Below are 27,747 nucleotides of genomic sequence, written 5' to 3'. Positions count from 1 at the left end.
ACCCATAATATTTTCTATTTTACTGCCCATTATTATTCCACTAATTTAGAGCTTTTTTTTTTTTTTTTTTTTTTTTTTTTAAGAAATACTACTGGGGAAAACTACTAGAATTGCTTCTGATTGGCAGACTACAGAAGAGTAAGCGAGGAAAGTGTGAGTTGTTAGAATGTGTCAGAGCTCAGGTTTCTACCTGTAGACAGACATGGAAAGTGTGGGTAATTAAGTCATTCAGGCAAAAAAAATTGTTGATCTCTGTCTTTTGATTTGAGCTCCTGGACAAGAGAAACATGAAAGGAAGAGTGCATGGGCTTGTAAAAGTGAATCAGAGGGTGGGGCCGAGAAAAGGGAGGTGCTAGAATTTTTAAAGATGATTCCTACAGTTAAAAGTTACTTAACTCAGCCACAATCTCTTATTAAAGGAACCGGTTGCCAATTCTGCTCCAGCAGAAGAAAATAAGGTATCGTAAACATTTTTTTGTTTAAAAATGTTTATTTATGCTTTCCTTCTTTATTGAAGTGTCTAGCTGAATAACAAATGATCAAGAGCTCCCAAAGACAGAAATAATAGGTAAAGCTTCATCTCCCCAAGAATTCTGTACAAGTCAGACAGATTTAACCCCAAGCTGGTTCAAAGTTCATATGGGAAAGAGGGCAAAGGGGGAGAGAGAGCATTCATTTAAAGGGAGCTAGAGAAATGGTTTTACCAGGAATTGTGAAGTTGTGAATGGCATCTCCTCCAGCCACATTTCTAGATTGGCTACCTCTGTATCTGTCAACATAGGCAAAGAGAAATAGAATGTTCTCTGAATAATTGAGGCCACCCCCTTCTGACGCTTCAGAAGAGCGGGCTTGGGAATATGAATTTGATCCCCATCATTAATGTGTGGAATTAATGGTTCGGCTCTCTTTCGCTGTCCCCACCCAACGTGGCCACCACTCCATGGGCTCTTAGGTTTCTTCTCTTCCATCGAGTAGCCTAAGCCCCAGCCTTCCACTATGTGCTCATTGTAAAACACCCCAAACTATTGCTTACCTCAGAAAATGGCTTTGGGTAAGTATAGAAGTGCTGAGGGGAGATGTCATCCTCTGGTAGACGCAGCTCCAAGAAGTAGGCACTATCATTAGTATGATAGTCATGGAGCCTTGGGTATCTTTTTATGGAAAACAGGGTGAGGTTCCTTCCTACTTCCTCCTCCTCCATACCATCCTCCCTCCTTTCTTTCTCCTCCTGTTCACCTTCTTTCCTCACCCAATCCCTCCATTTTACCATTAAAATCTTGAAGATAATGAGATGCAATGACAAAGGCGATTGTATTCAGAGTCCGGAGAATATGATTGCAGTGATAACTTCGCTCTTAGCTAGCTGTGCACATTGGGCAGCACATTTAAACTCTCTGGGCCTTAGTTTCCTAGTAGATAAAACAAGGCAATTGGACTAGAGGGGACTCCAAGCTTCTTTGGGACTATGTGTGTCTATGATGTGACATTTTGATGAATGACAGTATCCTTTTATTACTTTCATAGTTCTCCAGTTTTTCCCCTAAGCCCTTGAGAGATTGAAATTTTACATATTTTACATATATATATATTTGTAGTATTACGTATATATATATATATAAACTGACACATCTGTAACTCCTGAGAACTGCAAAGTACAATTTATTCTGAAAATGGCATAGTAGGTTTCTGATCTAGACATTTATAATCTTCTCTGAAAAAAAGCATTGTCTAACTCTTGTATGGATAAATTATTTCCTGTAAAACATCATCCTAAAATTCTGCATCCTTCAGAAAGCACTTTTCACTCTTGGATTAAATTTTACCAATGGGTTAGCACTTCTATACATTTTTTGTAAAAAAAAAAAAAAATGGCAGGAATTGTTCTTTTATGTTCTGGGCAATACCTCATATATTAATGATGATATTAACAAGACAGTGAAGCTGAAGATAACTGGATATTAACTTTCCACAAGTAATTAGCTCTTCCATTAGATAAAACTCTTGTTTTCAGGAATTTGTTATAAGTAATTAAACTCTAGAATAACCATAAACCATAGGTAGAAAGATAAAAATCTCAGGCCCTAAGATATTACTTTCTCCTCCCTTCATTGTTAGTATGGTTTTGAGGAGCCAGGCATTTTCCATATGAATGTAATTCATGAATTCTAAAGAGATAAAGTTTAATATATAGGCAGTAAACAAGCATCATTTGAATGAATATAGCTGTAAAGAGATTAAGGAGGTTATTTCCAAGATGGCACTGGATCTATCAAGAAAAAATAGATACTGGCAAGTTTCGAACATTTTGTGAGGGTGTAGACTTACTACAAAACTAGAGTTGTTTTTTCTTTAGTCAAATAATATTAGCCTAGGATTATCATCATCTTCAACAATAGGCAGTAACTACAACTGAAGCAGGACTTAAAGGGGGAAGGTCTTTGACTAAGTGCAAGCCTATGGTTAGGAGGGATTTCAGCAGGATCACTGTTAATCCAATTCATAATGAAACCAAAACTTGGGGGTGCCTGGGTGGCTCAGATGGTTAAGCGTCTGCCTTCAGCTCAGGTCATGATCCCGGGACCCTGGGATGGAGTCTGGCATCAGGCTTCCTGCTCAGCGGGGAGCCTGCTTCTCCCTCTGCCTCTGCCTCTCTCTCTCCGTCTCTCATGAATAAATAAATAAAATCTTAAAAAAGAAAGAAACCAAAACTTGGCCTACACATGCCTCTCCCTTGATTCAACTATTTGACTAGAGAGAACTCCTGACCTTTCTAAAGCTCTGAGGGCCAGGTGAGATCAGTATAAGATGAAGTTCTATACAACATTGGCACTAATGGGAAATTCTAGGTCTAGGAAGTTGATTTATTTTTAATCATTTAACCAGTCTGAGAGATTATTTGGTGATAAAAGGACATCAGATTAAAGTAGTTATTTCTTTGATAGTAGTTACTTCTTTGATTTCTTTGATAGTAGTTATTTCTTTCTTCTATTGAAGTAGTTATTTCTTAAAAGACTGAAAATGTTGGGTAATTAGAGGTGAAATTTAGAGGTTGAATATAATTTTTTTTAAATGAGTAAAACTGAGTTTTTTTGTTCAAGAAGACCAGTTTCAGAGGGTCCCAAGTGAGTGAGAATAAGGGCAAAGAGCCTTGACTTCCCTACTTCTCTATGAGCATTTCCCACTAAATTGTGTATGGTTTTAAGTTTAAGTAAATAAAAAATGGCAGCTGGAGCCCAAACAATGAACATTGTAAAAAAGCAATAAACAAGTATTTATAAGCATCCATTTTGTGTAAAGTCCTGAACGAGGTGTTGTTGGAGATACAGAAAATTTTACTATCAAGAAACTTACCCTGGAGTTGGAAAGATAAAAGCATATGAAGACAGAACTAGCAGTGGGATAAATGTAAATAGGGGGCAAAAATGATATTGTGGGACTTACTCCTCTGCACATAAGAGATCAGGAAAAGCTCCTAAAGAAAAACAGAAACTTGCACAGAATTGGATTTCAATAGAGTAAAGGAGGATCAAAGCATTCCAGGAACAAAGAATATCATAGCTAAAGGCATGAATGAATAAATAAGGTTAAGAAGTACAAAAATATGGGTGATAGATAAGTGAGAAAAAGCACAACGTTTCTTGAAAAAATGTCTAGTGATTTCTCATCTACTGTATAAACTCAGCAGTGCATTGAGAAGCACAGGGCTGACCTTGATGAGACCTGGTTCCACTGCCATGTTTATTGTGATTTTCTCAACAAGGAGCTGCCAACTGACTATCACCCAATTGTTCTCTGCTGTGCCTTATCACTAAAATTTGAGCAATTTCCTTAAACTCTCTGGACTTCAGTTTTCTAATATGTAAACTAATAATGTTGGTGTGGAATTTTCCCACAGTCTATTTGGCTGTTATGAATAGGTACACATATAAGGATGAATGGAAATATATACATTACATATATGCTATAAAATCGGATTAGATAATATAAATTTTGGTCATTTCAAGAAGGGGTGATTAAAGAAGATAGTTGTATCAGCCAAAAGTAAAATAAGTGGAAAGGATTATTAACAAGTTTCCATCTCTGCTTTATTTTTCTTAGGTTTTCCCAATGGACCCTCTAGCCAAATCAATCAACCAATTTGCCTTGGACTTCAGCAAAAAGCTGGCTGAATCGGCTGAGGGCAAAAATATTTTCTTTTCTCCCTGGGGCATCTCGACCTCGTTGGCTATGGTGTATTTGGGCACCGGAGGTACCACGGCCTCCCAGATGGCCCAGGTGAGCGGGAGAGGTCAAGTGTCTTCTGTGGCCTTTAAACAGAGGGCTCTCTTTAACTGTTAGTATCATTTGCTTCCTGAAGTCTGCATAGCTTACATTTTACAGCCATATCCTTCAAAACAAAAAATACACTTAAACATTTTTTTTTAGGCCGTAAAAAGACGTCTGGGAAAGAGAATCAACTGGAAAAATCGCTGCTTAAAAAACCACCTAAGAGCCCATGTTCCCTAGCAAGATCCAATGGAGAGAAGATAAGGTTATTGAGTTTGGTTCAGCACCAAAAAAAAAATTTAGTTTGATTATTAATACATCTCAAGAAGTAATGGCTCATACTTCATTTTATTTTTAAATTTTAATTCCAGTGAAGTTAACATACAGTGTTATATTAGTTTCAGGTGTACAATACAGTGATTCAACACTTCTGTGATTTACTCAGAGCTCATCATGATAAGTGAGCTCTTAATCCCCTTCATCTATTTCCCCCGTCCCTCCACCCACCGCCCTTCTGGCTACCCTCTCTTTGTTCTCTCTAGTCAAGAGTCCGCTTTTTCCCTTGCCTCGTTTTTCTTTGTTCATTTGTTTTGCTTCTTAAATTCCATGTATGAGTGATATCATATCGTTTTTGAATGGCTCATACTTTAAATAATAATTAGTCATCATCTTTCCAATCTCAGAAGGATTTTCTTGAAGTCACAAATAGAAAAATCAAGTGAATCCTGTTCTTTGTGCTTTGGTTGTTTCTGTGTTCAATCTCTGGCTGTCTGGATGAATGTAAAGAACCCATTGAAAGCATTAAAATAACAAAACAATAGTACTGTATAAGCAATTATTGATTTGCTGTAAGCATCTTCAAAGCATTGTGCGTGTGTGTGCACACGCCCACGTGCACACGAAAGTAGAACCATAGATAGCAAAATTATAGTTTAAAAAGCCATGTGTGTATGTGTGCATGTGTGCACACATATAAATATATGTGTCTGTTTTTTTTTTTTTTGTTTGTTTGTTTGTTTTTTTTAAAGGTTTTATTTATTTATTTGACACCGAGACAGCGAGAGCAGGAACACAAGCAGGGGGAGTGGGAGAGGGAGAAGCAGGCTTCCCACTGAGCAGGAAGCCCAATGTGGGACTCGATCCCAGGATCATGACCTGAGCTGAAGGCAGACACTTAACGACTGAGCCACCCAGGCACCCCTGTGTGTCTGTTTTAAAATAGAAATAGAAAAGAGTAAATCCAGCCCTAAATCATGCAATAATCAAAGGCCAAGTGATAGAATTTCCACTCAAGGTGGTGCCCTTTGGGCAAAATACAGAAAACAGCACAGCCAGTAGTTCTGAATGAAATAGGCAGAATTTATCTTCTGTCAGCTTGGGCCTAGGATGTCACCCTTATTCTTTTAGTTCACAAGATATTGTATAGTTTCAAACAACAACAAAATCCTGGTTCACCCCTAGTTAATAACTGGTTAATTATAAAAGGCTTAACTGTTAATGTGATAGACAATCTTAGATGGATTCCAACTTGGGTCCATTTCATATAAATATATTGCTGTGTGTTCCTTGCCCTTGCTTTATTTAAATGCTATTTACATATCAATAGCAACACTATGCAATGGAGACTGAGTTGCTCATGTACCCCTGTCTGTCACTGGGTGTCAGTCAGCACAAGCTTTGGTAAACCAGACTTTATTCCTCATTGTGAGGTGGGTCCAGGCTGTGGGAGATGGGATTATCACCTCATTTTCTACTGTTGTACAATTCAGGGGAAGCAAGCATGTCCACATCCTTCTTGTTAACTTCCAAATGAAATGCTGGGGTGAACACAAAGAATGTGTCTCTAACTGTCAAGTGGGGTAGATAATGAGACGTGAAACACTTAACTAGAATAAACAACTAAAATCCCTGAATTTTATAGATAATTGGAGCAATAGTGGCTTATGCTTAAATCGTCTAAATGATGCTCTCAATTGAACACCTAGTTTTCAAAACAACCGTAGATAAAAAAAATAATACATGGAATACAAGAGATTTTTACCTCTAAGGATCTTCCCAACATCATCTCAAATGTCCTATAAAGAGTATAAGAATAAAGAGACCAGCTACTTAAACAGGAACTTAAAAAATTTATTTAAAGGTTGCTGTCAACTTACTCCATCCATCCAGTTAACACATCATTTAAGTGAAATCAGAACCCCTCTGGTAATTAATTATATGCTCTGTAGTGAAGTGAACAACTGACTTGTATTTGCTGATGAGTATTTCAGATGGTTATGTCTTCACAAAGTATGTTCACATATTGCCTTTTATTGAAATGACAGGTGCTTCAGTTTAGCAGAGACCAGGACATCAAATCTTGTCCTGAAAGTGAGAAGAAAAGAAAGACGGTATGTCTTATTTTGAATACACATTTGATAAGGAGAAAACACTTGCAGTATATGTATTTTAGTGGCTGATTTAAGCAAACTTTGATAGGGAACATCTCTGAGAAAAAATATCATCAAACTATAGAAAATTTTTCAAAATACAAAAATGTGTATGCTTTTTGGAAGGGTCGTATTCTTTCCCTTTATCTCTCTCCATCTTTTCCTTCCCCTTCAAAACTGCCCCACCTTCAAACTTGTTCTTGCCTTTACAAACTAAATGTGAAGAAAACGACGCCCTAACAACTTGTAGATTCTTGCGCTGCTAACATTAAAGAAAACATTTTTTGTCTACCATGCAATTGATTTCAGCTTTTGTTTGCAGTACACCAAATCATTTCATTGAGATATAGGTTGTTCATTTATAGCTAGTTCTTGTTCAGTGTTTTTATTTGACTGTTTGACTAATCCCTTTTCTTTCAAAGGAATTCAGTTTGGGCAAGGTTGAAGAAATACACTCTCACTTCCAGACACTTATCTCAGAAATCAACAATCCCAGCAAGGCTTACATACTTAAAACAGCCAACAGGATATATGGAGAGAAAACCTACCCATTTCACACTGTAAGTGCAAACATGTCGTGTTAAGCTGATGGGAAAGAAAGAGGCATGTGAGACCAATCAGTAAACTCTTTGTACATTTCTCTAGAGATCCCAGGGACAATGTTCATGTATGGGGTCAGCATTTCTGGTAAACAATCATTTAGACCACCAATAGGTGTCTAGTAAAGGAAACCAATAATGGGTCTCAAGCCAGACCTAGTGATCAGATCTTTATGCTCAGAATAAAGGGGTCCACCTCAGCCGGTAAACAGGTACAGAAATGTGGTTTGCGTAGTCTCTGGGTTAGCATTTGTTTCACGGGGAATGGAGCAGAAGATGCAGAGTAACTCAGTAGGGTCAACGTGCAGGAGCAGGGGGCAGAGCTGGTCCTGCGAGTGCAGCTGGAGACTTGTACTCAAGAGCAAACCTGACTTTGGGATCAGACGAGTCATCTCACAGCATGACTTTAGAGACTTTAGGAAAGACCCTTAACATGGGATAATATCACCTTCCCCCCTTCTCGGATGGTTAAGACCCCACAATGCAGACCATGCTTTCGTCCTCAGTTCAGATTCAAGGGCTCCTCAGAGTGGTCCACCCTGAACCAAGCCAAGCATCGACTTTCCCGTTAGTCCATCACATCTCATGTCATAAGAGAGCAGGAGGACCCAAGTGCCCAGTGGGCAAAGAGCAAGAAATTGGATAGGGTAGAGGGACAGCCATAGAAAAGATAACGCTATCTTATGATATCAAGCAGTGCTGTCCCTGCCCATAGCCAGTGAATTCGGGGAGTTCAGGACCTGGGCTTGGCTATGACTAAAGGCAGAAAAGCATCCAAATGAGGCCTTAAAGACATTTCTATTACTGGTAGTCTTGTGCATTTGGGTTTGGTCCGGAAGTAGGAGGTATTTGAGTGGGGCGGGCACTTAGAGATGAGAAGGACACAGAGGTACAAAATGAGACATCTTTTAAAATGTCCACAAGCCCTGAGAAGCCCTGGCTGTGCTCAGAGAGGTTGATCAGAACCCATGAGTCAACCCAGGGAATGGTGCCTGATGAATCTTTAAGCCTTCCTTTTTCACTGGATTATAATTTCTACAGAGCTTAGACTTCCTAGTCTTCAAACCACTGCCTGGAGGCTGAATTAACTCACCACGTTTTACTGCACGCAATTCCTCCAGCAAGTAATAAACCGAAGGAGTACGACAGCTGTCCTGAGGACGGCAAGTGCCCTCACAAGCCCACTTCTGATGACTGCCACCAGGAGGGACATCAAAGGGCTGGAGGACGAGGCCAGCTTTCTTCCCTCAGACAGCCATGCTTAGCAATCAGTTTTCAGGGCAGCGTATAGCTCTCCTCAGGGGCCCTCCACAGGTTCTTGGGTGCTTAGAGTCCACAGCAGGTGTCTCCTGGACCCATAGGCTTCACTTTGGTTCCAGCTCTGCTGGAGAAAGCCAAGTGCAACTGCCAACACATCTTAGTCACTGGAGACAGTCCTGGGAGTTCTCTCCCTTTTCATTCCAGCCCCATTTCACAGGCATGAATAAACATAGGAGAGAGTAGGGGTGTTTGGGTGGCTCAGTCCATTCAGTGTCTGAGTCTTGGTCTCGGGGTTGTGAGTTCAAGCCCCATGGTGGGCTCCACGCTGGGTGTAGAGCCTACTTAAAAAAAATAGGGGAGGGTGTGGGAGCCCCAGAACTGTGGGAGACAGGCCTTCCTCCACACTTGGACTTCTGCACGGCTAGTCTGTGCCCAGTTAACTTTAAAGAGGGGAGTGTTTCATTTTCAACCAAAATGGGAGCATGAAAAAGACAGAAGGGGGCAACGGGGTGGGGGTTTGCAACTGTCCATCGATAGACTTGATTTCTCAGTTTTGGACACTCTACAAAAGGAGATTTTTACCTATATCTTCCAGAAATATTTAGAAGACACGAAAACATACTTTGGTGCAGAACCGCAGTCTGTTAACTTTGTGGGAGCTTCTGGACAAATCCGAAAGGAGATCAACTCTTGGGTTGAAAGTCAGACTGAGGGTAAGCTTTCACCAAGGTTCTCGGCAGAGTGTCTTCTCCAAGCATTGCTGTATTTTTTTGAATTTGCGTTGTATGTAAGTATGTGTATTTCTTAACTAGAACTATGGACACCTTCTAAATATTCAGAACATTTCTTTCTATTCATGCTGATGATTTTCAGATCCACAGCTTTCCCAATAAGTCTTATCTAAAACATACAAGTCAAGATACCCACTTTACTAAGTGGACAAGAAAATTCTTATATCCCAATAATTCTAAAGAGGAGCCCAGGGGAAAAAAGCAGGAAAGTGCAAAAGGAAAAGTTGAAATACTGCTACATTTGTGATTTCCAAAGAAAAATAGCTAGTAATTAATAACAAAATTGTGGCATTAAATGTGTTATATAATCTTAAGTAATTTTCAAAATCAGGTCAGGTATGAGAGTAGGGGGCTAAGCTGCCGTAGCAGAGAGACCTGGAATACAGTGGCTTAACGATAGGGTAGAAGTTTATTTTTTTCACATAATAGTCAAAAGGCAGATAAGCATTCTGTTTGCTGAGGCAATCCAGAGACCCAGACTGGTGGGCCAGCTCCGCCACCCTCAAAACATGGTTTTCGTATTTAAGTCTAAGATGATTCTTGCATGTGTCATTTTAAAGTCACCAGAAAATGGGGAAGAGAAAGCCTCTTTGCATTTAAAGAGATGACCTGAAAGTTTCACACATCAATTGCACCCATATCCCAAACTCAGCTACATGGTGTGCTTTAGGCTCCAGGGACACACCTGTTGTGATTTACTTGGGACTTGCCTGGATTTTCCACCTGAAGGCCTCTCGGTCCCAGGCAAACCAGGATAGTTGGTCACCTAGACTTGCTGTAATAATGATCTATAAGATGCAGTTTGTAGTTACGTAGCCACACACTCACCTAAAAGTTGAGTGTTCTATTTCTTTTAAAATTTTTTAATTTTAATTTTTTTATTTTTTATTTAAATTCCAATTAACATATAGTGTAATATTAGTTTCAGGTTCAAATTTACTGACTCAACCCGGTGCTCATCACAAGTCCCCTCAATTCTCATCACTTGTTTAGCCCATCCCCCTGCTCACCTCCCCTCTGGTGACCCTCAGTGTGTTCTCTGTAGTAAAGAGTCTGTTTCTTGGTTTTCCTCTCTCTTTTTTTCCCTATGATCATTTGTTTTGTTCTTAAATTCCACATGAGTGAAATCATATGCTATTTGTCTTTCTCTGACTGACTTATTTCACTTAACATAATACCCTCTAGTTCCATCCACATCATTGCAAATGGCAAGATTTCATTCTTTTTTATGACTGAGTAATATTCCACTGTATATATACACCACATCTTTTTTATCCCTTTATCAGTCGATGGACACTTGGGCTGTTTCCATAACTTGGCTCTTGTTGGTAATGCTGCTATAAACTTCAGGGTACATGTATCCCTTTGAATTCGTATTTTTGTACCTTTGGGTGAATATCTACTAGTACAATTGCTGGGTGGTAGGGTACTTCTATTTTTAACTTTTCGAGGAACCTCCATACTGTTTTCCAGAGTGGCTGCACCAGCTTGCGTTCCCACCAAGAGTGCAAGAGGTTTCCCCTTTCTCCGCATCCTCGCCAGTACCTGTTGCTTCTTGTGTTGTTGATTTTAGCCATTCTAACAGTTGTGAGGTCATATCTCATTGTAGTTTTGATTTGCATTTCCCTGATGATCAGTGATGTTGAGCATCTTCTCATGTGTCTGTTGGCCATGTGGATGTCTTCTTTGGAAAAATGTCTATTCATGGCTTCTGTCCATTTCTTAAGTGGATTATTCATTTTGGGGATGTTGAGTTTTGTAAGTTTTTTATTTATTTTGGATACTAACCCTTTATCAGATATGTCATTTGCAAATATCTTCTCCCATTCCATAGGCTACCTTTTAGTTCTGTTGTTTGTTTCCTTTGCAGTGCAGAAGCTTTTTATCTTGATGAAGTCCCAATAGTTTATTTCTGCCTCTCTTTGCTCACACAGCACTCAGTGTGAAAGTTCACTTTGACTTGCACCGCACTGTTATTGAAGTTAACTGCTGAAGCCTCCCTTACTAGACTCAAGAGCCCAAGGGCAATGATGCTGCCTGATGTGAGTTTCAGCTTTGAATCACTAACACACAGCAGGCCTGCTAATTGTCGTTGTTCAGAACATTAACGTTTACTGAAGTGCCCCGAGGAAGTTGGCAGCCCTGAATTCTCAGTTCCTTTTTCATTGAACTAGTGACTCAGCAGCCATGGTGAGGCAAGAGTGACCATTTTACTTAACTTACACCTGATTTGGATTCATTCAAAAGCAAGCCTGTTTTTAGAATCATAGATTAGCTAGCATTTACTGAGCACTTGTATGGTTTCAGTTGGCAGGAGGACCAAATGGGATTGTAAAGGCAAAAGTGTGTTGTAATATCCAACACAAATTCAACATGGCAGATGTGGCTATAAGAATAGTCTGGGGCTGAACTAAATCTGAGGTCTCAAATTCCTGACCCAGTGTCTGCTGTGTTTTCTAGAAGAGAAGGGGGAGCCCTAGAGATAGGGAGGAAAGAGTAGACTTCAGATTATAGTTACTATAGGGTCAAAATAAAGGATAGACACACTTGGATAAATCCTCCATTGTCACACTACTCGTGAAATGAGAGTTCCTCCAAAATAAACTAACCCAGGGCACGGTCAGAATCTTTTATTAAGCCCCTATTGCCTGCATCCCATGACTTCATTGCTCCAGCTGGCAAGGCTGGCTCTGTTTCTTAGAAGTGGAATCTTCTAAAGAGGAAGAAAGCTGTCGTTTCTGTATTTTCTCTTCATGTACTGAACACAAATATTGGCTATTTGAGGGCTATTCAACACCAAATAAGGTAAAGAATGAATCAGCTATTTAGGAACTTTGACTTTGTCAAGGCAGAGTTCTGCACATCCTTAAGGGAAGTTGCTAGAAACTCTTCAGCATGACTGCGTTCCATCTGAACCACCTAAAAGAAGCTTCTTTCCTTCAGGTTTCAAATAGACCTTCTTTCAAGTAGCCATGTGGACTACGTGGACATACAGCATTCAGAGTCAAAGTCTCAATGATAGTGTCAGTTACATGTTCCAAATTTTCTTCTGGTTTGTCTTCTTTATAGTCTATAAGCTACTTAAAAGTGGGTGTTGGGGAAGGTTATTGTCTACATGTTTGTAATCTCAAAATCTATCATGTGCTTGGCACACTGGGCACTCTAGTGTCACATTAATAACTCTGTGCTCAGCAGGACTTACCCTGAGTATCTTCGAAGATTGTCCTTCCCATGACCTCACACTACCAAGGGTGTGTGCAACGAGCCAGCCAGTAGGTGGCACTTTAGCTCTAAAGAGTATAGCAAAATCATGGTCGAATTTGGCTCTGTTAATTTGAAGTTGTATTTGACTACACTTTGTACATCCTTTATAAAATAATTATATTTTACATATCTTAACACAGCTGTGGGTTCAAGAGGCCGGTTTCTCTGAAAACATATGAACCCAGAGAATAATGCGACACAACTTAAATCATCTGGATCTCAACCAACTTGAGATAAGTCTGTGCAAAACTCAATCCTCGATATGTTCTCTATGTGCATATACAACTCTATCAAATGATAGAATACTTGATTAAAAATGACACAGAGCTTTTAAAGAATAAAATTTCTGTGCAAAAATAAAGATTAAAAAAATGATGTAGACAGCCTCGCCATGGTGAATCATCAAAGAAATTGTAAATTAAGTTTAACATACTGTCTTTAATAAGATACAAAAACGCATACTAAATGATTTAGAAAGTTCTGATGTCAGCATTTAAAATCAAATTCAAATTTAATTGTTAAAACCAAAATGTTTGTTTCATAGGTGAGGGAGGGTTGTTTTGAATAGACACGTCCAAGTCATACCTCAGATCCACTGGAATCTCTAGAAGTGCTGCCCCCAGAACTTTTTAAAAAGCTGCACAGCTGCTTCTGATGGGGTGAGGACTACTCCAGGCGGGCTGTGCGCTCGTGCAGTCAGGCTCAGGGAGCCCGTTGGCTGTGCGTGCGCATGTCTTCCCAACCCCCCTTTCAGAGACTTCCGTGTTGGTAGCTTGAAATCAATATGGCGAAAATATTTACACCTCAGAAATAGGCTACAAATCAGGAGTCTCCCTTCTCCCCCACCCCTACCTGGAGCCAGTTTACCAGCAAACCCCTAGAAATGGAAAGCCAGGGCTCTGGATTTCATTTAATTGTTGTTTTATTATAGTTCACTTACCTACTATTGTTTTCCAAACCTACTTTTTGTTTGTAACAATAAAGGGAAATCGAGAAGTTAAATAGACCTAATTGTAGTTGTTCTTAATTATTTTTAAAAAGCTTTATTACGTGTGTTTATTACCCCACTGTGTCCTGACCCCACTGTGGCATGGGTGTCCTTGCTCAATGCAATAACCTGCAAGCGGACATATTTGCTACCCATTGTTGGCCCACAGGGGGGTATAAAGACCATTAGAGGGATGCCTGGGTGGCTCAGTCGGTTGAGTGGCTGCCTTCGGCTCAGGTCATGATCCCAGGGTCCTGGGATCGAGTCCCGCATCGGGCTCCCTGCTCGGCAGGAGGCCTGCTCTCCCTCTCCCACTCCGGCTGTTTGTGCTCCTGCTCTCGCTAGCTCTGTCTCTGTCAAATAAATAAATAGGGGCGCCTGGGTGGCTCAGTTGGTTAAGCGACTGCCTTCGGCTCAGGTCATGATCCCGGAGTCCCCGGATCGAGTCCCACGTCGGACTCCCTGCTCGGCGGGGAGTCTGCTTTGTCCTCTGACCCTATCCCCTCTCATGTGTTCTCTCTCTCATTCTCTCTCTGTCAAATAAATAAAATCTTAAAAAAAAAATAAAAATAAATAAATAAAGTCTTTTTTTTTTTTAAGATTTTATTTATTTATTTGAGAGAGAGAGAGAATGAGAGACAGAGAGCACGAGAGCGAAGAGGGTCAGAGGGAGAAGCAGACCCCCTGCTGAGCAGGGAGCCCGATGTGGGACTCGATCCCGGGACTCCAGGATCATGACCTGAGCCGAAGGCAGTCGCTTAACCAACTGAGCCACCCAGGCGCCCTAAATAAGTAAAGTCTTAAAAAAAAAAAAAGACCATTAGACCAAATGACTCCAAACCAGTGGCTCTCAGTCCTTGCTACACATGAAGCTAAGTTTACTAATTCCCAAGTCCAACCAACCCCAGATGAACTAATTCATATCTCTCAGAGTGAGGCTCAGGCATCAGTATTTCTAAATCCTCAGGTGATTCTAATTGATAGTCAGGGCTAAGAATAATTGCTGTAAATGGAATAATTCCCTCAATCCCATTGACACTCCCCATTTCCAAACGAGCTCCATTGTCATGGCCTTTGAGGTTCCAACTCCCTGGATAACACTTGGACTTCCTCAACAGTCCTCTGGTGTGTGTGTGTGTACACGCTGTGGTTTCACCTATCAGTCTAATCCATCTGTATTTTCTCTTCAAAATGTCTTTCAATAGCAACTTTTCTTGGTTTACATTCCTGTTTCAGAATTATTCTTTTCAACAAATATTTGTTCTAGAAAAACAGTATTTTAATTATATACTCTAAGGCTTTAAAAAGAAAACTGTACACAAAGTTATCAAATTTGCTTTTCATAGGAGAATGGGTTAGCCATTCTGAAACTATTTTATGTATATTCTAGGACTGAGCAAATAAGTAAATACATTGGAAATAATAAGGGCCAGGTTTTTCACTGACAGAGAAAGGAATTGACAATAAGGAAAAGCAGAGGTGAGCATGAACCCCATGGTGCTGGATTGGAATAGGAGATATCAATACGACTTCCTCATCTTTAATATATAAGCAGACAGAGAATTAGATAGATATTGGAAATATTTACAGATGTGTGTATAATACATGTATTTTCTAGCTTTCTCTGCTGAGCAATGACACACCAGTAATAATGTGCATAGCTAACATCCACATCTTGATTTCTAAAAGCCATCCTTCAAAAAAAAAAAAAAAAAAAACCAGGGTTCCTAGAAGAAGAAATGCCAATTCTAGGGCTGGGACATGGAAAGCACCAGATAAACCTTAGGATACATTTTGGTACCAGAAAGTAGAGAAATGCTCAAAATATTTGAGAACATGCCCGAAGGACATAGGGGCCAACTTGAGGAGGTTTCCAATAACCAAATTTGGGACAATTTGAGCAGCAAAATAGATAATGATAGTAATAAATTATAACCCATAGGGTAAACAAATATCCATGAGTCTATACTGATATAAATTATTGAATACTTAAATGAAAGGAAGAGATGGGAAAGTTCTTCCTCATAGTAGAATTCCAGTTCATAAATGTAGAAGGAATAGTGGAAATTGAAAATCACCATTTGGCAAACACTACAGTCAACATTGCTTCAAGCAAGATCATCAATGAATGCTAAAATTGGTGGGCAAAAATTTGATGAGAAACAGGAACTTTATGTGGTCACCAAGTAGCTCCCCACATGATACTTATGAATTACAAAGGGAAAAGTCATCATTTTACAGTGAGAAGCCTGTGGGAATCAAATCATCAAAGTTAACATCACCCATGGTGGGAAATAGGAACATAATTTATTTCCTAGTATGATTCATTGAGAGGCACGTAACAATGCTTCTGTGGTTGTATTGGTGGCCTAGGGCTGCCATGACAAATTACCGCAAAGTGGGTGGTTTCAAACAATAGAAATGTATTCTCCCACAGTTCCAGAGGCTTCGAGTCTGAAATCAAGATATGAGCAGGGCCACGCTTCCTCTAAATGCTCTAGGGAAGGCACTGTTCCATGCCTCCCTCCTTGCTTCTGGTGTTGTTGGCAATCCTTGACATTCCTTGGCTTATGGACACTTCAGTCTCTGCCTCTGATGGCCCATAATCTTCTTTACATCTGTCCTATGTCTGTGTTTTCACATAGTCCTGTCCTCTCTGTGTGTCTATGTTCAAATTTTCCTCCTCTTGTAAGGACATCAGTTATTAGATTAGAGCTACCCTAATCCAGGATGACCTCATCTTAACTTGATTAGATCTGCAGAGACCCTATTTCCAAATAAGAGCACATTCACAGGAACTGGTAGTGAGAGCCTAACATACCTTTCTGGGGGGATACAATTGAGGAAATATCAGACAAATCTGAACTGAGAATTGAGGGAGCAAAGTGTCAAAGTCATGAAAGTCAAAGAGGGGATGAGGAACTATCCCAGATTCAAAGGCACTAAGATGAATTGACACTTAAACACAACTTGAGATTTTGAGATCTTGGATTGATTTCTGGTCCAGAAGAAGGACTTTATTGGAACAGTAGATGAAATTTATTTATTTATTTATTTTTAAAGATTTTATTTATTTATTTGAGAGAGAGAGAATGAGAGACAGAGAGCATGAGAGGGAGGAGGGTCAGAGGGAGAAGCAGACTCCCCGCTGAGCAGGGAGCCCGATGCGGGACTCGATCCCGGGACTCCAGGATCATGACCTGAGCCGAAGGCAGTCGCTTAACCAACTGAGCCACCCAGGCGCCCCAGTAGATGAAATTTAAATAGGACCTGTTAGTAATATTCTATTAATGCTAACTATCATTGGTGGATATAAGATATTATCACTTAGCAGTATTTCATAATTATCATTTTTATAAGTGTGGCATATTCCAGGATGTAACTCTACCATTTGTAATCTGTCCTTTTGTTCTTGTAGGAAAAATCCAAAATCTCCTACCTGATGATGCTGTGGATTTTGCAACGAGAATGGTTCTGGTGAATGCCCTTTACTTTAAAGGAATCTGGGAACATCAGTTTTTAGTCCAAAACACCACAGAAAAGCCTTTCAGAATAAACAAGGTAAAAACCTTTTAATAATCAGCATGGGTTTTTACATGGCATTGTAAGGGAGGTTCTATTTGAAATTCATTCTTCTTTCTGAATATATGTTCCTGGAAAGTCTGGCTATTGCCAGGGCAGGGATGGCTGAGCTAAAAGCCAGGTCCATCCCACCTGGGAATTCCTCTTTCATTGTTTCTTCTCTGAAAATAGACTATTCACATATTTTATCACTTAGTCCCCCCTACGACTATGGTAGAGTAGATAAGGTAGTTATTATATTTATTTTCCAGCTGTCAAAGTGACTGGAGCCATGACTAAGTTAGAAATCTACCAGAACTGTAACCCCCAACTCTTCACTATTAGTTCTGTTCTTGTTCTACTAGATCAATACTCTTCTACCAAATTCTTATCCTTCCATAAGTAAAAGAAATACACATTTAAAATCTCATCTCTTCCATTGTTTTCTCTTTGTGTTAGGACACAACACACTTGTTTTTGTGATAGGAACCCTCTACAGCAAGAAGGGAGACTAATGTAAGGTGACAGATCCCCTAGAATCTAAGGGCTGGAATGTGGCTGGGTCTTGGAACTTGAGTGGAAACAAGGATTCAAATGTAGTCAAGATTCAGTCTTTATCTTTTCAACTCTGTTTCTCCCACCGTTCTTCCCTCAGGCTGAAGTCTAACTTCCTCTTCTTCCCAGTTCACACTGGCAGAACATGGCTACTCACAACACTGCCTCTGTTTTAGAGACCAGTGTAATAGATCTCATTTTAAATTCCTAGGAAAGGAATTGGTTAGCCACCATTTGTTAAAGCTGTTTAGTCCTGCGGTGGGTCTTCTCACATAAATAGTGCTGCCAAGGACCTACCACAGTAGGTGGATGGTACAGTAGGATGATGACCACCCACAGTAATCGTGTGGATGTGTGCAACAGGCAGTTCTCAATCAGTGGGATAAAAATGGGGGAAGGACCAAACACATAATCGAATAGGCTAACCAGAAGTGAGCTGGAGAGTTACCTGGCCTAGTATATCCACAAGGAATTTTCAGTTGCAAGTGATAAAATAGCACTCCAAAATGGGCCAGTAAAATGGGAATTATATTAGCATTCGTTACGTAACTAAGAGGAACTGAGATGTCCAGGGAGTCTCAAGACATAATCTCACTTCTCTGTCTCTCTCTACCCCCACTCCCACCACCTCCACTCCCTCTGGTTGTCACCTTCATTCTCTAATACTGAAGATACAATTTCTCTATATGACCAGGGAATGTGGTGGCCCCCTTGTCAGCCTTCGAGGTTCACAACCCTGGTAGATAGTCTTTGCTGCTAGCTCTAACAGAATGCTCCCAAAGGAGGACTCTGTGTTGTGCCATTCATGTGCTCATCCCTGAAAAATCACTGTATCATGAAGTATCCTGAATGAACAGCCCTAGTCATATGACCACTACATGAGCAGATGGGTGGGACTTTGTGATTAACAGCCCCCTATAGAATGGATAAGTAACATATGTCTACAACATCTGAATTGCAGGGTTTTGTTTTTGTATTACCATTGGCTTTACTATAAATAAACTTTTTTAAAGAGCATTTTTAGGTTTGCAGCAAAAATGAGAGGAAAGTAGAGTTCCCATATATCACCCCCCACATAGTTTCCCTTATTATTAGCATTTTGCAGTAATGTGGTGCCTTTGTTACAGTTAATGAGCCAATATTGATACATTTTTATTAGTTGAAGTCTATAGTTCACTAGGGTTCCCTTTTGGTCTTGTATAGTTCTACGGGCTTTGACTAACGCATAGTCATGTATCCGCCATTCCTGTATCATACGGAATAGTTTAACTGCCCTAAAAAAATGCCCTGTACTCCACCCATTCATCCCTCCTCCTAAATACCTGGCACCCACTGATCTTTTTACTGTCTCTATTGTTTTGCTTTTTCTGGAGCGTCATGGAGTTGGAATTATATAGTATGTAGACTTTTCAGACGGGCTTCTTCCACTAAGCAATAGGCAATAGATTTAAGCTTTCTCCCTGTCTTTCCCTGGCTTGATAGATCATTTTACTTTACTGTTGAATAATATTCCATTATCTGGACGTATTGCAGTTTGTTTAGCCATTCACCTATTGAAGGACATCTTGGCTGCTTCCAATTTTTGGCAATTAGGAATAAAGGTGCTGTAAATATCTGTGTGCAAGATTTTGTGTGGACATAAGTTTTTAACTCATTCTGGTAAATACTCAGGAGCACACTTGCTGGATCATATGGTAATACTATGTTTAGCTTTGTAAGAACCTGCCAAACTGTCTCTGGAAGTGGCTTCCACTTTGCATTCCCATGGTCAGGGAACAATAGTTCCTGTTTCTCCACACCTTTGTCAGCAGTTGATATTGTCAGTGTTTTGGACTTTCAGCCACGCTAAAAGGTCTGTAGTGCTATCTCATTGTTCTAATTTGCAATTCCCTAATGACGTATGATTGAGCATCTCTTCATATGCTGCATGTCTTCCTTTGGCGAGGTATCATATCTTTTACCCATTTTTAAAATTGGGTTCTTTTATTATCATTGAGTTTTTAAAAGTTCTTTATATATTTTGATACCGGTCCTTTATCAGATATGTGTTTTGCAAGTATTTCCTCCTAGCCTATTGTCTTTTTATTCTCAAAGTAAATGTCAGTGTTTATGATACTAAAATACTTTCTCAAATGTTTGCATGTGAAATACACCTTATTCAGTTTCTGAATCATTGACATTGGCATAGTTTGCCTAAGATTAGATATTTTTTAAGGTGTTCAGTGTGATCCAGCTTGCTATGATTTATAGAGGTTGCCACGATAGCATTATAAAAAGAAACCTTCATATCACTTATTGATAATGTTATCCAGTAGAACACCTATTTCAGAAAGCAAAATCTGAATAACTTAGTCAGCATTTTGCAGAGAATCACCAATTTTGCCAGTGTCCCAGACTACTGGGAACCAATTATGGTAAAACAAAATTAAGGATTTGGTGGAACATTTCCTCAGTGATTTTGCTACTTCCTTCCCATAGAGTACAAGCAAACCAGTGCTAATGATGTCCATGAAAGAAAAACTTCAAGTTTTTCACATTGAAAAGCCACAAGCCATGGGCCTTCAACTCTACTATGAGAGCCGTGATCTCAGCCTGCTCATACTGCTGCCGGAAGATATCGATGGGCTGGATCAGGTACTGTCTGTCTGCTGCGAAGGTGGTTCTGGTGTTTACTCCTCTGGGGAGAAACATAAGACATGGTCTCCCTGTTTGTTCTTTGATTCCTATAGAGGAAGACAACCAACATACCTTGAGCCCTCAGGACTTTACCTTCACAGTATCATTTAAATTTTATAAAACTCTGTAAGTTGGGTATCACTATTCCTCAGAAAGTTTAAGTAATCTAGAGGCTCTAGCATGGGGTAGCTAAACAAACAGCCACAGGAGCAACGGATACATATATTCTTTGCCAGTCACAGAGCTGACCTCAGTCTAGGTCTTTCTTCTCCTTCTGGTAGGGCTTACCTAATTGGAGGTTAATTTTTTAATCATTTGCATTAATCTAGCTTGAGATATACATTTTTAAACAAGACTCTGACTTCCAAAACTTGAAAAAAAATCCATTTTAATTAAATAAAGTCTTCAGGAGAAAAAGGCTATATCAGTACTAAGTATCAGTACTACCTTCAATTATTTGCTTATCAGCTAAATTTCTATGAAGCCTGATATAACTTTGGTCACACCATGTTTTTAAGCAATTTGTATATTTAAATTGAACATTAGTTTCTCATGCAATGGGTGGCCTGGCTTTCTTTGCACTGTGTATAATTTTTCATGTGTTCTAGATTCTTTATACTTCTAAGTTTCCACAGCCCTGCTAGAATGTAGAAGAGATTTCCAAATGGTATCATAAATTTGTGAAACTGGAAAGAATGGTAAAAGTAAGACAAATGGTGGACACTAAACTATTAGCATCACACCCTTATAAGATAAGTCTTTCTTCCTAAAAGTGCAGTTTCCTGAGCTGAATATGTTGTCAGATTACTAATGTACACCATCTACAAGTATGTCATTGACAGCAATACTTGGGTCTAGAAAACTCTCAAAGTAGCAAAAGCATGCGTCTTGAAACAAACATTTATTTAAAAAAAATCAAGCACATTTTTTCTCATATATACTTATGCATATGGGTGTATACATCCACATATATTTATTATTTAGGTAATTTAAAATATAAACAGGAGAAAAATATTCTCAAAAACTATACTAAAAAATAGGCATTACCCTTAAGATTTGGAGATTTTCCTTTCTTTACTTTTCCTTCGCTTTTTTCTTGGCATAGCTTATAGTTACTAATTTCATATTGTTGTGATTATATAGACATTTTATTTTATCTCAGATTTTGTTTTCAAAGAGCTGTGTCCCATGTGAATGTAACAGATACTTTTTGGACCCCGGCACATAATTTATTCTAAAGTTTATGCTTTTGTGTAGACAGCACCTAAATGCATATTTATGTTGACTCATTTCCGCGTGTAGTTGATGTTTTGCACGTTGGCATAGAACTATGCCATTTTGAATCAAGGTCTAATTCTCCTGTATCCTGGCAACTACTCAGGTCCAAAACAAAGATTCTGTAGGGCAACAGTGTGAGGAATCTCATTACACAAAGAATTTCCAAATGTGTGTGCTTTGTTACCCTGGGTAATGGGAGTGATGGTAATTCATGTATGTAATATCTTGAGGTCTCACCCCACCACTATTTCTCACTCCACTCTGGAATTACTGACTCTCTCCTCCTCGTTCCACACCTGCAGCTGGAAAAGGCCATCACCTATGAGAAGCTGAGTGAGTGGACCAGCGCAGACATGATGGAATTGTATCAGGCGCAGGTGCAGCTCCCCAAGTTCAGGCTGGAAGAGACTTACGATCTCAAGTCAACCCTGAGCAATATGGGGATGAGCGATGCCTTTAACCAGAGCAGAGCTGATTTCTCAGGAATGTCTATGGACAGAAAGTTATTTCTGTCCAATGTTTTCCACAAGTCTTTTGTAGAAATAAATGAACAAGGTACAGAGGCTGCAGCTGGTACTGGGAGTGAGGTGAGCTTTCGAACTCAACTCCCCTCCATTGAATTTAATGCAAATCACCCATTCCTCTTCTTCATCAGGCACAACAAAACTGGGAGCATTCTCTTTTACGGGAGATTCTGCTCCCCCTAGACCATGTATCTCTCTCATCAAACAAGACCATCTTCCGGTGTGAAAAGTGCACCAAAAGATGCAAAAACACAATTATAATAAAAACCAGTTTGCAGCTTGTATCTTTTTCACATTTGAATGTTAGCAAATAAACCTTGAAATAATGCATTCTAGTGACTTTATCGTATCTACCTAGCTAGAGAGAATGGCAAATTTTATTTTTATCACTTAACATTTTGTCTTAATGTGACTTTTATTTACATTTCAGAAGTATTATGTTATTCAATTGAATGCCTTACAATTGTTGAACTACTTGGTCACTGTATTATCATTGTCACTTATATTTCACATGCCGCACTGAGTGAAGAAAAATCTTTACAAAGGTGATGTATGGATTCTTAGTTTGAACAAATGTATAAAGGTAATGTTAGATGTCAGCGCTGGGGAAAAGGTGTTAGGAGTATACAGAATTCCCTGGATTATCTTTGCAACTTTTCTGTGAATCTAAAACTTTTCAAAAATAAACATTTTATTAAAAATAATTATTGTGTAAAAGTGTAGTCATACTAACACCCCTGCTTTTAAAAATCTTATCAAGTAGAAGAACAAATTTCTTTTTTTAAAAAGATTTTATTTATTTATTTGAGAGAGAGCACGAGCAAGCATGAGCGGGGGAGGGGAAAAGGGAGAGGGAGAAGCAGACTCCCCACTGAGCAGGGAGCACCAAGACTATGGACACTGGGCTCCATCACAAGACCCTGAGATTATGACCTGAGCCAAAGGCAGATGCTTAATTGCTTGAGTGACCCAAGTGACCCTATTATTTCTAATTTCAGAGATTGATTATATACTCTAGGTTATTTTTTGATATTCATCTAATAAAAGGAAAGACTAGATCTGACATGAACAGTATAGTATATAAGTGAGTATAAGAAAATGTGTTTTCTTTATTGACTCTTGGCTCAGTATTGTAGGATAAAAAAAAAAAATGCCTCAGCTCCAAAGATAGGAAATTGTAATATATATGACATTTTATCATATCTATGTCTTAGCTCCAAAGATAGAAATTGTAATATATGTAACATTTTATCACATCTCTATGACACATTTTGCCTCCATTCATAATATCTCACACTAGCTAGCAGTGAAACAAATCCTTTGTGTCTGTGTTCTAGTAAATTATAAGTTCTTAAATATTATAAAAGAAGACCACTGTAATACTCTTAGAGACTGACAAACAGAAGCGTTAAACACAATACTTTTCAAACAAACAAGAAAGGAAAAAGGATGATACTAGAAACTTCAGATGAGTAAGAATGAGATTAGTAAGAGAAGTCTTACAATCACTGTTCTATTTTGTGTATTTTTTTTAAGAGGCTTGAGTCTTAGGAGAGTCTAATTCACTAGACTTGTAAGTCTTGATTTATTGGACTTACGCAAATTCAAATGTTTGCAAAGGTGTGTTTGTGAACTTTGTAAGTTTGCCCTTAAAGGTGTTTAAAGCTTTTAAAAAATCTGACAGGTTGTGTAATCAATGCCTAAACATTTAAGAAAAAAAAATAACGTATTTGCTGTTTAAGCAGTGTGCTTTAACGTTCTAGAAAAAAATTATTTTTACTCAATTGACAAATAATAAACTGCCTGTTAACTAAGGTATACCAGTAGGTGTAACAGTAGTTGTTCCCTGCTTGTGAAATCACACTGTGGGAAGGAAAACGCCACAAACTTTAAAGAACCTTGCCTTTACCAGCAGGGTGGCAGACTAGGAGAGGAAAAATGGGATTGATGGGTTTCTCATATGGGAGAGCTCATGCGAAAGAATATTGAAAGGTTTGCCTGGTCTGTAGAACACTTGGGGGCACATTTGCCATCAGCACACAGGAAACTGAAGAAATGGGGAAGAAGGCAGTAGGAACATAAGGAAAAACAGTAGTAGAAGAAAAAACGAATGCATTCCCATAGTACACTTGTTAACTCAGTAACAAATATTATTTAGTTGTAATCAAGTTAACACCTAGGGCAAGTGCAATAGTGTGAGTGGTGTGAGAAGACCGAATCCTCAGCCCCTAAATTAGGAAGGCAATAGATAATGTCTAAAATTGTTAGGTCAAAAATGTTAATATAGCCATGTTATTTGGAAATCTGGAGGCAGATACGAGGAGAAAGAGTGACTGCTTCTGGGGAGGTGGAAAGAGTGGATAGGAACCCGTCCTTTTCAAGTATCTCCTCGAGCATTATCTGATTTTTCAGCTAAGTGTGTGCACATTAATTTCATAAAAGGAAAAATTTTAAAAACCCTCAGAAAAAAACATAAATAACATAAACATTACCTGTCGTTCAGAAACTCGTGATGTACAGAATTTATTTCCTTCGAATCTCTCTATAGATTATGCTCACATGCAACTTTATTCCTAATTTACACTTAATAGCCCATGCTCCCGTGGCAATATTGTCTTGTTCTACTAATATTTACATTAGTTTCCTATCATGGGTGTGATAGAATCTGACCTGTTCTCTGTTGTTGGGCATTTGTTGATTTTCTCTGGGCACACGAAATAAAAGATGAGGTGGTCATCATTCCACCTAATATTTAATCCATGTTTGTGTTTTACTCTCAGTGAAATTCCTTGAAATGTAATTTTTGATTTCATGGGAATTTCTTTTCTTATTTCTTATTCCACCCATCTTTCTTTTCTTCTCTTCTCCTCTCCTCTCCTCCCCTCCTCTCCTCTCCTCTCCCCCTCCCCTCCCCTCCCCTCTCCTCTCTTTTCTTTTCTTTTCAACACAGTTCTGGAAGTAAGTGGCACCCAATTTACAGCATTGCTTATGGAGAATAAGAAGTCATGCCCATCTTACCTTACCAGCATCGGAGACCCATAGTCTTTATACTTGCAAATTTTATGTTTTAAAATGATAACTTTAATGTGCTCTCCACCACTTATTTCTTTTGGGGAGGCCATGGTGTGGCATAGGGATTAAAACAGCGAACTTCAGGGTCACACAGACCTGGTTTCCAATCCTCTGTTCCTTATAGCAGTGCAACGTTGGGGACCAGAAACTTAAAGAACTAAGGTTCAATGCTTTTCCTAGATATTTGCAGCACCCACTTCACACAGTTGTCCAGATTAAATGAAGTCTTGCAAGAGAAGCTCTGGTATGGGATCTAGCACATAGTATATACTCAAAAAATATTTATTATTTTTCTTTGAGGTTAACACTTTTTCATATAATGATTAGCCATTGCTTTTCTTTTAATTTCCTTTTTTAAACTGTTAATTTTAAAATGTGAGTATAGTTGACACACTCTGTTACATTAGTTTCAGGTGTACAATAGCCATTGCTTTTCTTTGTTGCAAATTTGCTAATGCCCTTTGCACATGTTTCTACTGCGGTCGGTTTTTTTTTTTTTTTAAAGATTTTATTTATTTATTTGAGAGAGAGAGAATGAGAGACAGAGAGCATGAGAGGGAGGAGGGTCAGAGGGAGAAGCAGACTCCCTGCCGAGCAGGGAGCCCGATGCGGGACTCGATCCCGGGACTCCAGGATCATGACCTGAGCCGAAGGCAGTCGCTTAACCAACTGAGCCACCCAGGCGTCCCTGCGGTCGGTTTTTTAAATCAACTTTTCTCGAGCTATTTAAGTGACATTTAAAGATTTTTTTCAAATATTTTCTTGTCATTCATCTTTTAATTTTATGGTAGCTTTTTGACATATGGAATCAAATATGTTTACTCAAATGTACTGAACTTTTGTGATTGTTTTCAGATGACTCATTGTGAATATGTTAGGATGTCTGACTGGTAAAATGTTAATTTTGTGAATAGTTAGAAAAGATGTCAGAGCAGAGAAGTACAGCTCCCCACAGAGCTCACCTATTTCCCTCCCAGGATTCCTCTATTGCATTTACAGACTTTCGGGCTAATTGGGCCTTTTAACTTACCTCTTGTTCTCATTCAGATTCCTCCATACCTACTCTGCTCTTCCTAAAGTAAGGGCTTTTCTTTTTTTTTTTTTAATTTTTATTTTATTATGTTATGTTAATCACCATACATTATATCATTAGTTTTTGATGTAGTGTTCCGTGTTCATTGTTTGCCTATAACTCCCAGTGCTCCATTTAATACGTGCCCTCTTTAATACCCATCACCAGGCTAACCCATCTCCCCACCCCCCTCCCCTCTAGAACCCTCAGTTTGTTTCTCAGAGTCCATTGTCTCTCATGGTTCGTCTCCCCCTCCGATTTCCCCCCCTTCATTCTTCCCTTCCTACTATCTTCTTCTTCTTCTTCTTCTTTTTTTTTTTTTAACATATAATGTATTATTTGTTTCAGAGGTACAGGTCTGTGATTCAACAGTCTTGCACAATTCACAGCGCTCACCATAGCCCATACCCTCCCCAATGTCTATCACCCAGCCACCCCACCCCTCCCACCCCCCACCACTCCAGCAACCCTCAGTTTGTTTCCTGAGATTAAGAATTCCTCATATCAGTGAGATCATATGATATATGTCTTTCTCTGATTGACTTATTTCGCTTAGCATAATACCCTCTAGTTCCATCCACGTCGTTGCAAATGGCAAGATTTCATTTTTGTTTTTGTTTTTGTTTTGATGTCTGCGTAATATTCCATTGGATATATACACCACATCTTCTTTATCTATTCATCTGTTGATGGACATCTTGGCTCTTTCCATAGTTTGGCTATTGTGGACATTGCACCTATAAACATTGGGGTACACGTACCCCTTTGGATCCCTACATTTGCATCTTTGGGGTAAACACCCAGTAGTACAATTGCTGGGTCGTAGGGTAGCTCTATTTTCAGCTTTTTGAGGAACCTCCATACTGTTTTCCAGAGTGGCTGCACCAGCTTGCATTCCCACCAACAGTGTAGGAGGGTTCCCCTTTCTCCGCATCCCCGCCAACATCTGTCGTTTCCTGACTTGTTAATTTTAGCCATTCTGACTGGTGTGAGGTGGTAACTCATTGAGGTTTTGATTTGGATTTCCCTGATGCCGAGCGGTGTTGAGCACTTTTTCATGTGTCTGTTGGCCATTTGGATGTCTTCTTTGGAAAAATGTCTGTTCATGTCTTCTGCCCATTTCTTGATTGGATTATTTGTTCTTTGGGTGTTGAGTTTGAGAAGTTTTTTATAGATTTTGGATACTAGCCCTTTATCTCATATGTCATTTGCAAATATCTTCTCCCATTCTGTCGGTTGCCTTTTGGTTTTATCGACTGTTTCCTTTGCTGTGCAAAAGCTTTTTATCTTGATGACGTCCCAAGAGTTCATTTTTGCCCTTGCTTCCCTTGCCTTTGGCGATGTTTCTAGGAAGAAGTTGCTGCGGCTGAATGAAACTGGACCATTTCCTTACACCACACACAAAAATAGAC

At 39.2% G+C, this 27,747-nt stretch overlaps 1 protein-coding gene across 1 annotated transcript; it reads left to right on the top strand.

Moving 5' to 3' along the window:
- The first annotated feature begins 375 nt into the window (after positions 1–375).
- On the top strand, positions 376–22,886 carry SERPINB10 (serpin family B member 10). Its single transcript, XM_021686158.1, has 8 exons — positions 376–458; positions 4,099–4,275; positions 6,591–6,656; positions 7,118–7,255; positions 9,150–9,267; positions 17,016–17,158; positions 20,192–20,347; positions 21,970–22,886. The coding sequence occupies exons 2-8, from the start codon at positions 4,108–4,110 to the stop codon at positions 22,372–22,374; spliced, it is 1,194 nt and encodes a 397-aa protein (XP_021541833.1). The 5' UTR covers positions 376–458; positions 4,099–4,107; the 3' UTR covers positions 22,375–22,886.
- Positions 22,887–27,747: the final 4,861 nt, after the last annotated feature.

Source organism: Neomonachus schauinslandi, chromosome 14 (genome assembly GCF_002201575.2).
Source record: "Neomonachus schauinslandi chromosome 14, ASM220157v2, whole genome shotgun sequence".
NCBI classification, from domain to species: domain Eukaryota; kingdom Metazoa; phylum Chordata; class Mammalia; order Carnivora; family Phocidae; genus Neomonachus; species Neomonachus schauinslandi.
This window is presented reverse-complemented; position numbering and strand designations above follow the sequence as displayed.

Excerpts from the sequence above, each read along its gene's own strand:
- SERPINB10 (XM_021686158.1), top strand. The coding sequence starts at position 4,108 with ATGGACCCTCTAGCCAAATCAATCAACCAATTTGCCTTGGACTTCAGC. Across the intron at positions 9,268-17,015 it reads GGTTGAAAGTCAGACTGAGG|GAAAAATCCAAAATCTCCTA; the intron begins GTAAGCTTTCAC and ends TTGTTCTTGTAG. Across the intron at positions 20,348-21,969 it reads ATATCGATGGGCTGGATCAG|CTGGAAAAGGCCATCACCTA; the intron begins GTACTGTCTGTC and ends CCACACCTGCAG.